Genomic DNA, 13639 nt, shown 5'->3' with positions numbered 1-13639 from the left:
ACCTGTAATCCTAGCTACTCAGGAGACTGAGTTCTGAAGATCAGGGTTCAAACCCAGCCCAGGAAGGAAAGTATATGAGACTCTTATGTCCAATTAAGAATCAGAAAAACAGAAGTGTCACTGTGGCTCAAGTGGTAGAGCTCTAGCCTTGAGCTGAAGAGCTGAGGGACAGTACTCAGGCCCAGAGTTCAAGCCATATGACCAAAAAAAAAAAAAAAAAAAAAAAAACCATTACTTCTCCACGTTTTCCAAAGCCTTTATAAAGCTTTGAACTATCAGTTGTAGTATTTCAAAAGCTATATATTTTACCTTTGCACTCATGTTTTAAAATACACAATTACAATCATTTATCATTGTTCCCCACTATAAATAATCATTTCAAGAATATCTTGGACATATATATGTTTTTCTTTTTCTCTGAATGGAATTAAAGTGATAACATTCCCTTTGTAGAACATTTACAAAATTTTGAAAGAATAAAAAATAAAAGTACCCGATATTCATATCCCTCCATAATGTACAGACACACAGTGGCATATCCACAATGTATACTCAAATAGACACAAAGAGTAATTTTTAACCAGACAACAAATATTGTTTCTTTTTATTCAGAGATGTTAATTACACAAAGGAGTTGTATTGTGATATTTCCATGCATACATATTGAGTACTTTAATTCAATTCACTCTTGCTCTTTCTAATCCTTCTTTCCTTTTCTTTTTCAATTACAATGGGTGGACAATCCTCTGTTATGTGCTGACTTTTGATTCCTTAAGATATATACCCAAAAGTGATATGGGTGGACTGTACTGTAGATCTATTTAAGCTTTTGTAGGAAACTCCATTCTGATTGCCATAGGAACCAAACTAATTTACATTCCCACTGATATTACATTAAGGGTTCTTTTTTCCTACATTCTCACCAGCATTTGTTCTTGTCTTGTTGATGATGGCCGTCCTCACTTAAGTAAGATGGGCTTTCCAACTTGCATCTCCCTGATAACTGAAGATGTGGAACATTTTTTTTCATGTATTCATTGGCCATTATATTTCTTTGAGAAGTGTCCATGCAGTTATTTTTCCCATTTATCTATTGGATTATTTGTTATTTTGAGCTTTAAGAGTTTGAGTTCTTTATATTACTGGCTATTAATCCCTGTCAGATGAACAGCTGACAAAGATTTTCTCCCACTCTGTGGACAGTCTCTTCTTCACTCAGGTAATTGTTTTCTTTGCTGTGCAAAAAGCTTTCTACTTTGATGCAATCCCACTTACCAATTCTTGTTATTATTTCCTGAGCTATTGGTATCCTATTCAGAAATTTGCTGCCTATGCCTATATCTCGAAGTATTCTCCCTGTATTTTCCTCTAGTGGTTCCAAAGTTCAGGTCTAACATTGAGGTCTTTGATCCACTTCAAATTGATTTTTGTACTGAGTGAGAAATAGCGATCTCATTTAAGTCTTCTTCCTGTGTGTTTTCCTCATTTATGTTAGTCCTTCTTCTCCTCTCCTTTTTTATCCTGTTTAACTGATACCCATGTTTCAAGGCCCCACAGAAATTGTAGCTCCTCAAGGACTTTTACATCAGTGTAAGTTATCACAATCATCTGTAAATGAGGCAGATATGATTGCTTTTCTCAAAATGTCTTTTATGTCAGTCTATGCAAAAAATTTTTGTGTAAAATACAAGAAAGAGGACAGTTGCTTTAAACACATCCATTACAATAGGCAAAATCTATTTATGTGATGTGTAAATGTATTTACACATCTGTGTGTTTCTATATGCATATATTTGGAGGAAACGAGTCAAAGAGAAACTGATAGGACATGTAAACACTTGATCTTTGTTTTTATGAAGTCCTCTGAACTTCTTTTTGAGAATAGGCAGAATGGATACTTGGCCACTAAAGTAATAATGATACTTATTATCTTTCCTGAAGATACATCCTTGGGCTAAAAGGTTTCCATTTTGAACCATATTTGGTTCATTTGTGTAGAACTAGCCACTTGCTGCTCCTCCCTGTTTTCCAGTGTTGACTGTGTGAATTGGTAGAGCCTTGTTCCTTTGGCAAGTCTGTCTAGTCCTCCTCACAGGTGATGAACAGCCCCTTCCACTGGAAAATGAAAACATTGCACTAGATGATTGTTTAACAGATAAGCAGTTGATGTCGAGAATCACTTTCTGAGATATTTTTGGCTCATATGACAGAAAAGGGAAGTGCTGGTTTGTTCATGCTAACAACCTCGCTATCATGTATTGCCCTTTATATTTTTTCTTTTTTGAAATTTCTTTTGGTGGTACAAGAGGTTGAACTCAGGGCCCAAGTCTCCTGTGTAGGTACTGGGCTACTTGAGGTGTACCTTTACCCTTTTTTTCTTTAGTTATTTTGAGGAAAGACTCTTGCATTTTCACTTAGGATGACCTGGACCTCAATCCTATCTTCCCACAAAGCTGGGATGGCAAGTTCCCACCACCACATGTACCTATTGATTTACTTGTCTGTGAAATGACAAAAGTGAGACTAGATGCTTTTTCTTTGTAGTTTTAATAAGCCTTATAGTTTTATAGCTGGTATATGTAGTACCCTATAGTCAATGGCATCTTTTAAAGTTAAAAAATAGATACTTTTCTATACAAAGTGTTTCTCTCTGGAAAAAAAAATAGTGTGAAAGTACAAGATGGAGAAAGCATCCAGAATTCAAACATGAGAGACCAAGAAATACCCTAGTCTCATCATTCGCTGCAACTTGTATTTCTCTTATATGATAGGCATTTCTCAAGTCATAAAATTTTTACTTATAGTAATATAAACTGAAATATCTTGGAGTTATTATAATACTAGGGTATTAAATTGATGGCTTAAATTTCAAATTAGTCTGGTGGTAGCAGTCAGTACTAGCAAATATATAAACTCTAACAACCATTATAAACTTCCTTCATCAAGGAAGAAGTTCGCAAATTGTACTAAATAAAAGAATCCTATTTTAATTCCAACAGACAAACTGATCTGATATATGATATTTGAGAGGAGAGTGGAGAGTTGAGAGTTGCTTCTGGCAAACGTAATTGCTACTGCTTAAACAAGTATTTCTTTTCTAGTAATTAGATCTTTTTCATTTGGATGGGTCATCATAAATATTAACCACCAGCAGTGCAAGAATAATCTGTATTCAAATGATCAGACATCACTCTTTGAACACATAAAATAATTTACATTTATTTGGAACCTTTTATCCTAAAATGCTCTACACATTTTTCTTTATAATCTGATTGATTGCAAGCTATATATAGGACTCTGACACCTGGAGTAGGTTAGCAAGTAAAGCAATAAAGATACAGGACACCATTTCATAAAATCAGAGCAAAAGAAGAAATATATTTGACTTTATTCCGATATACTTCTCTGCCAACAGGACTGGAGAATCCATATTGACCAAATGCACCAACACAAAAGTGGTATTGAATCTGCTCTAAAGGAGACCAAGGTAGGTGCCTTATTTCAGATGCATCAAAGTGTATTTGCTTATCTGTGAGAGATATTATATTATGAGAGAAGAAGGGAAAATGACACACGTATGATTTCCTGCAGCTTATTAATTGATATAACATTTTACATTCTCACACCATTAATACTTAAGCCAACTAGAGAAGGGAAACTCATAAAAGCTATATTTTTAAATATCCTACATACCTGTTATATATATGATATATTAAGCTTTATATATATGATATATAATACATATAAAATATGCATAACAGGTAATAGATAACATATATCATACATTACATGTATGATCATATATGTGTACATATAATATATATGGTGTATATATACTGAGACTTTAGAAATACTTCAACACTTTCCCCTAAATGTCTGGGTATAAAAGAATGCCAGGTCAGCAATGTCCTGTAGTCTAAGCTTTCCTAGCTGCTGCCATGCTGGAAATCAGATCTTTAAAAGGATGCCATGAAAAAAATCTTCATGAGACATTCTAGGTCTCAGGCTAGAGGTCTCAGTTTAGGACTCTACTTCCCCACTAGGCTCTTCAGTTATCTTTCATTTCCATTGTAAGAAAACCTTATTATTCCTTACCTACATTAACTGAAGTTTATGTAAAACTAATTGCATTCACATAAATTTTAGATACATGTTAGGATCGTTGAATTAGCTAATCCTACCAAATTTAGTTTAGTTTGGCTTTGTTTTTTGTTTTGTTTTATTTTTATTTTTTTATTGTCAAGGTGATATACAAAGGGGTTACAGTTACGTAAGTACATTTCTTGTCAAACTTATTACGCCTTCCCTCATTTTTCTCCTACTTTCCCTCCCCGCAACTACCCCGTAGTTGCACAGGTCATTTCTAACATATTGTCTGTGTATATCACAGACAATTGGTTCCTTCCTTGTTCTTCATCTCACCATTCTGTTGTTCCCCTTCCCTTCCCTATTCAAATAAATGTATATACAAAACCAGGGTCCCAAAACCAAATACAGTGACAACAGAGGATAAACCATAGGGGGAAGAACATATAAAAGAACCAAAAAAAATCACATAGTACATTAAAAACAACAACAACAAAGAAAAACCTCTGTGTCCATATCTTGGAGTTCATTTCACTTAGTGTCATCTTATATGGTTATATGTCCATAGCTATTGAGCTATTCTGCTCATCTGCTAAGATTGTCCTAGACGTATGCTAATTATTGCAAATAAGGGAAACCATGGGACCTATGTTTCTTTGGGCTTGGCTTACTTCACTTAATATGATTTTTTCCAAGTCTTTCCATTTCCTAACAAGTGGGGCAATGTCATTCTTTCTGATGGAGGCATAGAATTCTATTGTGTATATATACCACATTTTCTTGATCCATTCATCTACTGAGGGACATCTGGGTGGATTCCATATCTTAGCTCTGGTAAATAATGCTGCAATAAACATAGTTGTTTTGTTTTCAGACAGTCTCAAGGTGAAATCCAGGCTGGTCTCAAACTTGTGATTCCCATATCCTCAGCTTCCATAGTGCTAGGATTACAGGAACATAATCACTACACCTGAAATAGTTTCCTCTTTAAAATTCTGCAGTGTGACCAAACTATTTCTCATCATGTAGTGTTTTTTTTTTCATTCAGTCCTGTTTGAAATGAGCACGCATGCTATGACAGACTGCAATGCAGTGCATAAGTTAGCTTCAGGATCACTTTCCCTCCTTTGCATCCACAAGAGGAGCATTCAGATTCCATGGGAAAGGGAAGAGGGTTCATATACTGTTTTGTTTTTAAAATTGCAAACATTCTTTTCTTTTTCATGTTTGATTACTTATGGAATGGATTTAAGGATGTCTAACTTTTCTTAAGTGTATTTCTGGGTTCTTTTTAAAAAGTCCATGTGATTTCTAGGGTTTTTTGGACAAACTCCATAATGAAATTAGTAGGACTCTGGAAAAGATTGGCAGCCGAGAAAAGTATATCAACAATCAACTTGAGCACTTTGTTCAAGAATATCGTGGAGCTCAAGCTCAGCTGAGTGAGGTAATTTTAAAATGACTTACCCCTTTGTACAACTACTTAAAGATAATGAAAATATAATCTTAAAAAGATAATTTCCAAGGATTTATACCAATGCCTGATCCTAAATTTGACCTAACACTTTTTCATTAAGAATTATGTAATGCTTTTCACAAACACATTAGTTCTCCTCTAGGAAGCCAATAAGGTAATAGAATTTATCTACATTTTATATATAATAGGAATTATTTACCTCTATATTTCTTTACTACCTTTCTTCATTTGGTTTAAATAAGTGAACATATATGCTGCTGGGGAATATCTTAGAACAGGAACAGCAACAGCATCAGGACTACTTTTTTTGCCTCTGTGTCTGCTGTTGATTTACTGTAGGACTGAGAGGAAGAATGCCAGGAGAAAGTTGATCCTTGGAATAATGGATTATATAATTATACAATAATGAACCTGAAAGCAAGACAGATGCAGAGACAAGCAGTTTACTTAATAAAATAATACAAGTTTTTCATCCTTTATATCCTTCCAAAGTTTCAGATCTTGAGCCAAAAATAAAAGTGCTTGCCTCTGAAAGCAGCACTTCTTTCTCTCAGCATTAGGGAACTAATGGCTTTCTTGAGGATTTATACCCATTTCCTGAGATTAAGGAAGGCTAGTAAGACTCATAAATACCACAGGAAGGCATATTTTTTCTAGCAGACAAAATTAGGAAGAGAAAAAAAGTAATAACTTTTTGAGATAACTTCTGTACATCAGAAGTTATCAAAGACCAAGTAGAAATTAATTCTCTTTTATTATCTGTTTAACTTATTCTATCATATTCCCTCATATACAGATCTATTCATGTATATTTTACTTTAAAAGTGCTGTAAAATTCTCTGATTAAAGCCATCATGCATCTGTCTAACATTAATATTGAATAATTGATTATTAGGTTAGTTTCCAAGAACATATTCCATTTGATTGTACTGTCATACTCTTTGTTAATCCTTATTAATTGCTGAGCTTGATGCTCTACTTTGATTGGTATTTTTTCTTTTTAGAACTAATTTTCTCTGCATAGCATGCAAATTAGATTGACCAAGTGCCTCTCTCCTAAAGTGTTTAGAAATCACTGAGGACAGTTTTTATTGTGAGCCATGCCCATACTAGTTATTTAGTCAGCATGTGAAGGTTAAAGCAGTTCATCATTTTATAGTGCTGTAGTTAAATAAATACAGGGTACCTATTAGGGACATGAAATGGCTATAGTTAAATGGCAGTGTCATAAATGTATTCACCAACAAGGATGGGGGTTGTCATAAAATGATATATATATGTAGACATTGTGAACACAAAGAGGTCATATTTAAGTAATCTCCTTCTGTTTTGGACTTGTCATTAAGCAGAATGTTTTTCCCCTCAGGCAAAGGAGCGATACCAGCAGGGTAATGGTGGAGTAACTGAAAGGACCAGACTCCTATCTGAGGTACACACTAGCAGTCCTGCTGTGCTTCTCACCTGTCCGCTGGGCTCAGCTGGTCAGAGCCATCAGATGACTAAATACTGCTTACTTCAATAAGTGCTTCCTCTGGCTTCAAATCATCTTCTCGAGGAGAAATGCCCTAGGTTTCTTCTCAAGTAATCAATTATTTATCCTTTTCTTGCTTCCTTAATATACCTAAAGTTACTATATTAAATTCAACATAAATCTTATTCATATCATTAGTGCATTGATAATGTTCCTTAATCTTTATTTTTAAATAATTAGTATGGGTAAAGCACTGACTGAGGAGTCTATGGGAAATTTTAATGTTAGTCTGCAAGATGCAAGGTTTATTTGTAGATACTGTTGTTCAGTATTTGTATGTGATCCAGGATGTATATTTGTCTACAACTGAAAGTGGCTTAGAATCTGTTTATTCTGGAAAATGTCATCATCTTGAGAAAGATAATGTGCATTCTGTTTACACTGAAAAGCTGATCAGAAAATACACACACACACACACACACACACACACACACTACACATTTAGAAAAGAAAAAAATCTCTTTGCAACAATATCATAAGTCAATTTGGGACTAAAATCCAAGACTGTCTTTTGTTCCAATCTACTATACTTTTTTATACACTTCACTGTTTCGTTAGTAAATAATTAAGCCTTTTTAATTTTTTAGTAATTTAACAGAGAGAGAACAAGGACACAATTAAGGGAAATGGTGGGCTCAAGCTAGGTGGCTGAAGAGCAAACACATGACTAAGAAAATTTCAGCTTTCTAGAAGTAGCCTGACCTTTGCACAGCAAACTCCTACTTCTGGCTTCATGCACATGTGTTGCATCTCATCCATATACTTAAAAAAATGGGATTGCAACCTTGGGCATACCAGAACCCTTCCAGGAATCTGCCAAGTCATGATCCCTCATTATCTATCCTAAGATCAGCCGACCATCCTTACAGTGTCCAAATCCTAGGATACCAAGAAAATGAGTCTGTTTCCTGAGGTCTTTTGTCATCATAGTATAGCCAATTTTTTCTTTAAGGTTTCATTGGTTCCTTGTACCTCTCCAGAGGCTTGAGGCCTCCAGACAGAATGTAAGTGGTAGTTCATTCTCAAAGTCCTGGCCACACCTCATACAACTTTGGAAAAGAAATAAATTGCCACTTCTAAATGCTTTGTGGTGATTTAAATCTAGCAAATACCTTACTTGCCTTAAAAAAAAAATTAACTAACTACCTGACTTTCTCCTGGCTAAATACAGAAATCTTGGCTTTTTGTTCCCCTTTTGGTACCTAACTGCTTCTCTCTGTGAAGAACCATTCAGTGTGAGTTCCGAAGAAGCTTGTCAGCCCAGGGCTTGTTTAACTGACAAAGGCTTGTCAGCATCACTCGTTTATTGTATCTTGACCCTCTGTAATAAGGAATTTGTGTGAGAATGCCAGATCCCCAATTTGACAAGGCATGTCAGGAGTGAAATACTAGATCTTTTATTTTTAACATTTAAACTCAGTCACCATCACAGGAAGGAGAACTTCCCCCAAATAAGGGAGTACACAAAGATAAAGTGTCACTATATTCAAAAGGAATGAAATTTTCTTACCCAGATGTCCATGGTTCTTTGAGGTTCCTCATAGGAGACAGAGAGTCACTGCAGGAGCTTCAGAGGGTGTCTCTAGGCCTCCCCATCCAATTCTGAGTGGGTCTTTTGGGCCTAGAGTGTTGCCTGGCTACCTTCCTCACTGGAAGTGGGGTCAGTCAAGTCTCCAGTGCTCTGCTTTCTCTCCCATTTTGGAGCAGGATCAAGGATTAGGAAGTGGGTACTGAGCATTGTCTTCTGAAATGCCCTGGCTTTTAACATTCGTAGCAGGTAGACTTTGCTGGATTGCCATCTTTTTCCCTCTGTCACATCCTAGGGCCTCTTTGGGCTTTCTCAATCATGAGTATTTGGGCGTTCCCAACCATGACTGTCTTAACTCTGGCTCACCTTCTTTCCTTATTCCATAACTTTTTCTCCTCCACTTCTCATTTGTTACACCATTAAGTATAACTCAGTATAACTGAGATGTATCATCTGTAGACCCAATGGAAGCTTTGAAGCTTCTACCGAATGCCCAAGGTTGATGAAATGTCTTGCTTACCTTTCTCTCTTTGTGACTGTGAGAATTCTTTTATCTATGAGGATGGAGCAGTTTGTCAGGATGAACTGACTGTCCCTCCAGGACAAACTGAGGTTAGCATGAGGGCTTTGCTTAAGTTGTCCTTATACCCTTGAATGTCAGCCACTGAAAAGGGGGTGTGAACTCAAGACCCTCTGGCTCCACCACCTACTGGGGCTGTGGTAGAGCTGCTAGCACCTGTGAATAGGGGGCTCCACATTCCTGGATTGGAAAGGGCTAGCGTTCAGGAGGTTTCTGATATAGGAGAGTGAATCCAGTGCTCCCCTAGAGATGGGGGACCCTCCCAGAAGGGAGGGAAGGACATTGTTCTATCTCTTTTGGTTTTTCTTCACCTGAGGGTCCTCTTGCAGAAGTTGAGGTCCAGTGCTGTGCCATGATACCCTTACGTAGACCTGTGGGTTGATCTACTTCACTTTTTCCTTACAAAAGTGATCTAATTGCAAGATGTTATTAAAATTTAAACCCATTTGCCAGCCACTTCTCTTAGTTTCTCAGCAGATGTTGGGGCCAGCTATATTACAATAAAACAAACAAACAAACAAAAAACATTTTTTCTGGTTATCAGGATCAAAGTGTTCCCAGTGCTTTAAGATGCTGCCAAGTTGATATTCTAAAGGAATGAAGCTGATTCCTCCCATCTTATCTGAAGGGAGGAAACAGGAGCCAGGAGCCAGGGTGATATTCCTGTGATTTAAATCTAGGAAGAGGGGTGAAACCCCTATCACCACCTGCAGGTGCCTCTGGAGTGCAGGCAGCTCCAGAAAGAGAGGTGTCTCCCTTTCTGGAAAACTTTCTCTTTCTTTTCCTCTCTTTGGAATCTGGAGTGAGCCCTGGCAATTTATCAGGCATCCTCTTGGGAAGACCCAAGACCTGGGGGCCCAGAGGGCTAAACTCCTGGGCCCCCTTAGTAGAGATTGAATGTCTCTGACCAACAACAGGGTAGAACCCCTATGATGAGCCAGTTCACACCACTTGTAGGCACTGACTAGTGCCTTCTGGATGTTATTTCATATTACTCAGCTACTAGCATTATGGAAGCTATTATAGCCAGCATAGGAACCTGGAGGAACATGACTACAGAGAATACGGAGAAAAACCCCAACTGTTCATGGGAAGTAACTTCTTGTTAGACTCTGGAGAAAACTATGTCTCAACAGGAGTCAACACAGACCAATGAAAAGCCTCAAGTATTGGAGTATAGCAGGAGAGGATGTAAAGTAGCAAGATTTCTTACTGGAAGTATAGACCCCCAGAACAACAATTGGGGGTTGGATGGAGAGGGGTTGGAGTGAAGAAGAGAAAGCCGCATGGAGCACATAGACATGGTGGCGAGGGTCTTACCTCCCATTGGGCTCAGCAAGTATGTGACAGGAGGGGGAGGGGGGGTTGCAGAGGTGAAAATCCCAGGTTCTTGCCATCTCCAAGAAAGAACTGAATGAACACACACACACACACACACACACACACACACACACACACACACACACAGTAGCATATCAAGGAAAATCTATCATTAAAGGGCACAGCAGGCTGAAGCTAGGTGGCTCAAGATCCTTTTATAGAGATTATTTCAGGAATAGTTATTTTAAAACACCCAAAATATACAATAAGAAATATTTAGACTCTAATCTTGTGGTGCTTCTAGGCAAATAAAACATTATATAGAGGTAAAGTGCTCACTTATGTTAGGTAAATTAACACTTGAAGACAGTCCAGGGATCCATTTAGTTCTTTTGCAGCAGGTAGTTATCCCCAGTTGTAATGTTTCAGGTGCCTGAAAGAAATTAATTTGCTTTACTTGGATGAGCACTTTATTCCCTAGGAAGATTTTACTCACCAGTATGATAAAAGGTAAAACCTACTAAGTTACAGTAATGGTGCTTTAGTTCTAGATTATATTAAAAAATTTCAACTTTTTCAAGATTATATTTTCTAACCTATTATTATGCTAGCTTAGAATTTTGCTAAAAAGGCTACAGTATTATAATCTCAACATTGCATGCATCTGTATCTGGAACAATTACAGTAGCACGCTATGTCTTTTCAAATTCATGGTTTTAGGAGAAAGAGAGAGAGAGAAAGAGAGAGAGAGAGAGAGAGAGAAAGAGAGAATGTGAGTGAGCAGGAGAGTGAGAGCCAGTCCTAGGACTTGAACTTAGGGTCTGGATGCTGTCTCTGAGCGTAATTTTTATTTATTTTTATTTTTATTTTTTTGCTCAAGGCTAATACTCTACCACTTGAGCCACAGTTCCACTTCTAGCATTTTGATGGTTAATTAGAGATAAGAGGACAGACTTTCCTGCCATGGCTGGCTTTGAACCATGATCCTCAGATCTCAGCCTCCTGAGAGTAGCTAGGATTACAGACATGAGCCACCAACACCCAGCAAGCACCTTTTCTTGATAACCTGTTGGTCTCTGATGAGTCAAATAATAAATATTAAGAATATTATCAATTATTTTCTTACATTAAAAAAAAGATTCAAGGCAGTCTTGAAAGGAAAGTCTATAATTTACCAACCACTTGAGGTATGGCTCAAGTGGTGCTCTAACCTTGGACAAAATAGCTAAGCTCAAGTGCAAGACCCTGAGTTAAAGCCCTAGTGCCAACACACACATACACACAAAGAAAGAAAAAAAGAGGAAATAAATAAGATACTTTGAAAACCTTTAGAAAGCCAAATTTTCTTTCTGGTATTTATATCACCTTATTAATTAATAACTAATAATTAGAAAATAAAATATAAGTGTAAATGTTCTGAGAATTGCATGCTTTAAGGGCTTCATGCTTAAAACAACTTGGTTTCTATTCTATAATGTCACAATGTGATAAAGCTAGTGTGAAAGTAATGTGGTCAAGTTTTACATCATGAGCATTCTCAGAAGATGAAACATTTTGTTTATCTGCATACTTCATCTTTTTGTTATATCCAGAATGTCCCTAATGTTTTATTTCCCTTTTTGGGAAATAAATTAATTTTTCTCCAAGCATCATTCAAAATTTTTTGAATGTTTATTAAAATTTAGCACTCATGTAAACTTTTTTCAATGAAAGGTTACAGAAGAATTAGAAAAAGTTAAACAAGAAATGGAAGAAAAGGGCAGCAGTATGACTGATGGTGGTGAGTATGTGCTCATTTTAAAAGGGAAAAGTGAGCTGGAGAAAACCGACTCCTCAAGAAACTACATAAGCAATGTATAGGGAATCTGCTTCTTACAACAAACTATTAGTTACTTGTTTCAAGAGTGATACATGGTGCAAAAATGATGTTGACAGTCTGTGTATTCTTGCTTCTTACTGGTCACTTGAAAAGAGTAGAAATATATTTACTGTAATTTAGGTTTACTAAACTCATGCTGTATTGATTCAAAGATGGGGGAAATATTTAACTATTTGCTTTATTCTGCCAATTTAAAAGATACTTCATTCTGTTTTTTTTTTTTTTTATCAAAATGGCTTTATTTTTTAAATATCTAATGTGCAAAGACATTTGGCCCTTGACCAAACATTACATGCATGATTTGGTGACCTATAGGGGGTTGTTCCTTTGTTTCATTCCTTCCCAGAAGGAATTTTGATGCGTAATTGTTATTGACTAAAGCTTTTCTGTGCCTATAAAGACTTTCTAGAGCTCTAGTGGCATATTCTGACTGATCTTAAAGGAGCTTTTTTGCAGTATATTTTTAAGTATGCTTATTACCTTTATCACAAAGATACTTTTCTCTTCCCTCTTCTCCCTTTCTATCTTCTTCTCCTATAGAGAAACAACAAGCCCATAAAATCCTTTCCCACATATCCTTAAATACCCACTTAGTGGTTCTTCCTCTAGAAAACTTAGAAAGTTCAACCTCCGTACATCTAACAATGAATCATTTCCCATTCTAAAAATTTTAGGTGTTTAAAATGCTGCTGAAAAATCTGTGAATGTCAGCGCATTGTTGGCTGTCTTTTTAACCCTATTTTTGGCTTAAGATAAAATGAGGAAAATGTCATACAATTCGATAATAAACTAATACTCCAAATGAGCATTTTTATTCTGTGCTATTTTTATTGTACAGCTCCTTTGGTGAAGATTAAGCAGAGCTTGACAAAACTGAAACAAGAAACTGTTCAGATGGATATTAGAATCGGTGTTGTGGAACACACATTACTCCAATCAAAACTGAAGGAGAAATCCAACATGACTCGGGACATGCATGCAACGGTTATTCCAGAATCAGCAATAGGCCCTTATTAAAACATACCACGTTCCATGCTTCTCATTATTTGTTTTTTATATCAAATTATTTTTCATGTTGCTTTGATTCCCAAATACAATTATACCTCTAAAAGTATGTTCAATGGGTAATTTTTGCTTATGTACACACAATATTGTATCATGGTGATTATAATGGTAAACTCAACATTAAATATAATTTTTAATAAAGTAATTAAAAATTTCTCACATTTGAAGAAGCT

The 13639-nt window shown here is 36.3% G+C and overlaps 1 protein-coding gene across 2 annotated transcripts in view; it reads left to right on the top strand.

The window, feature by feature from the left end:
• Ift57 (intraflagellar transport 57) overlaps positions 1-13420 on the top strand; it is a 55554-nt gene extending 42134 nt beyond the window's left edge. Inside the window, exons 7-11 of one of the 2 annotated variants that reach the window (XM_042676904.1) lie at positions 3416-3487; positions 5402-5533; positions 6930-6992; positions 12236-12302; positions 13240-13420. In XM_042676904.1, coding sequence (XP_042532838.1) covers positions 3416-3487; positions 5402-5533; positions 6930-6992; positions 12236-12302; positions 13240-13418 — 513 coding nt within the window. In that variant the 3' untranslated portion in view covers positions 13419-13420. The remainder of the gene's footprint in view (positions 1-3415; positions 3488-5401; positions 5534-6929; positions 6993-12235; positions 12303-13239) is intronic. The other variant, XM_042676905.1, reaches the window with a different exon arrangement.
• Positions 13421-13639: the final 219 nt, after the last annotated feature.

The sequence above is a fragment of the Dipodomys spectabilis genome, unplaced genomic scaffold (genome assembly GCF_019054845.1).
Source record: "Dipodomys spectabilis isolate Male_0828 unplaced genomic scaffold, ASM1905484v1 ptg000032l, whole genome shotgun sequence".
Taxonomy (NCBI): domain Eukaryota; kingdom Metazoa; phylum Chordata; class Mammalia; order Rodentia; family Heteromyidae; genus Dipodomys; species Dipodomys spectabilis.
Note: the sequence above shows the minus strand (reverse complement) of the source record. Positions and strands in the feature narration are given on the sequence as shown.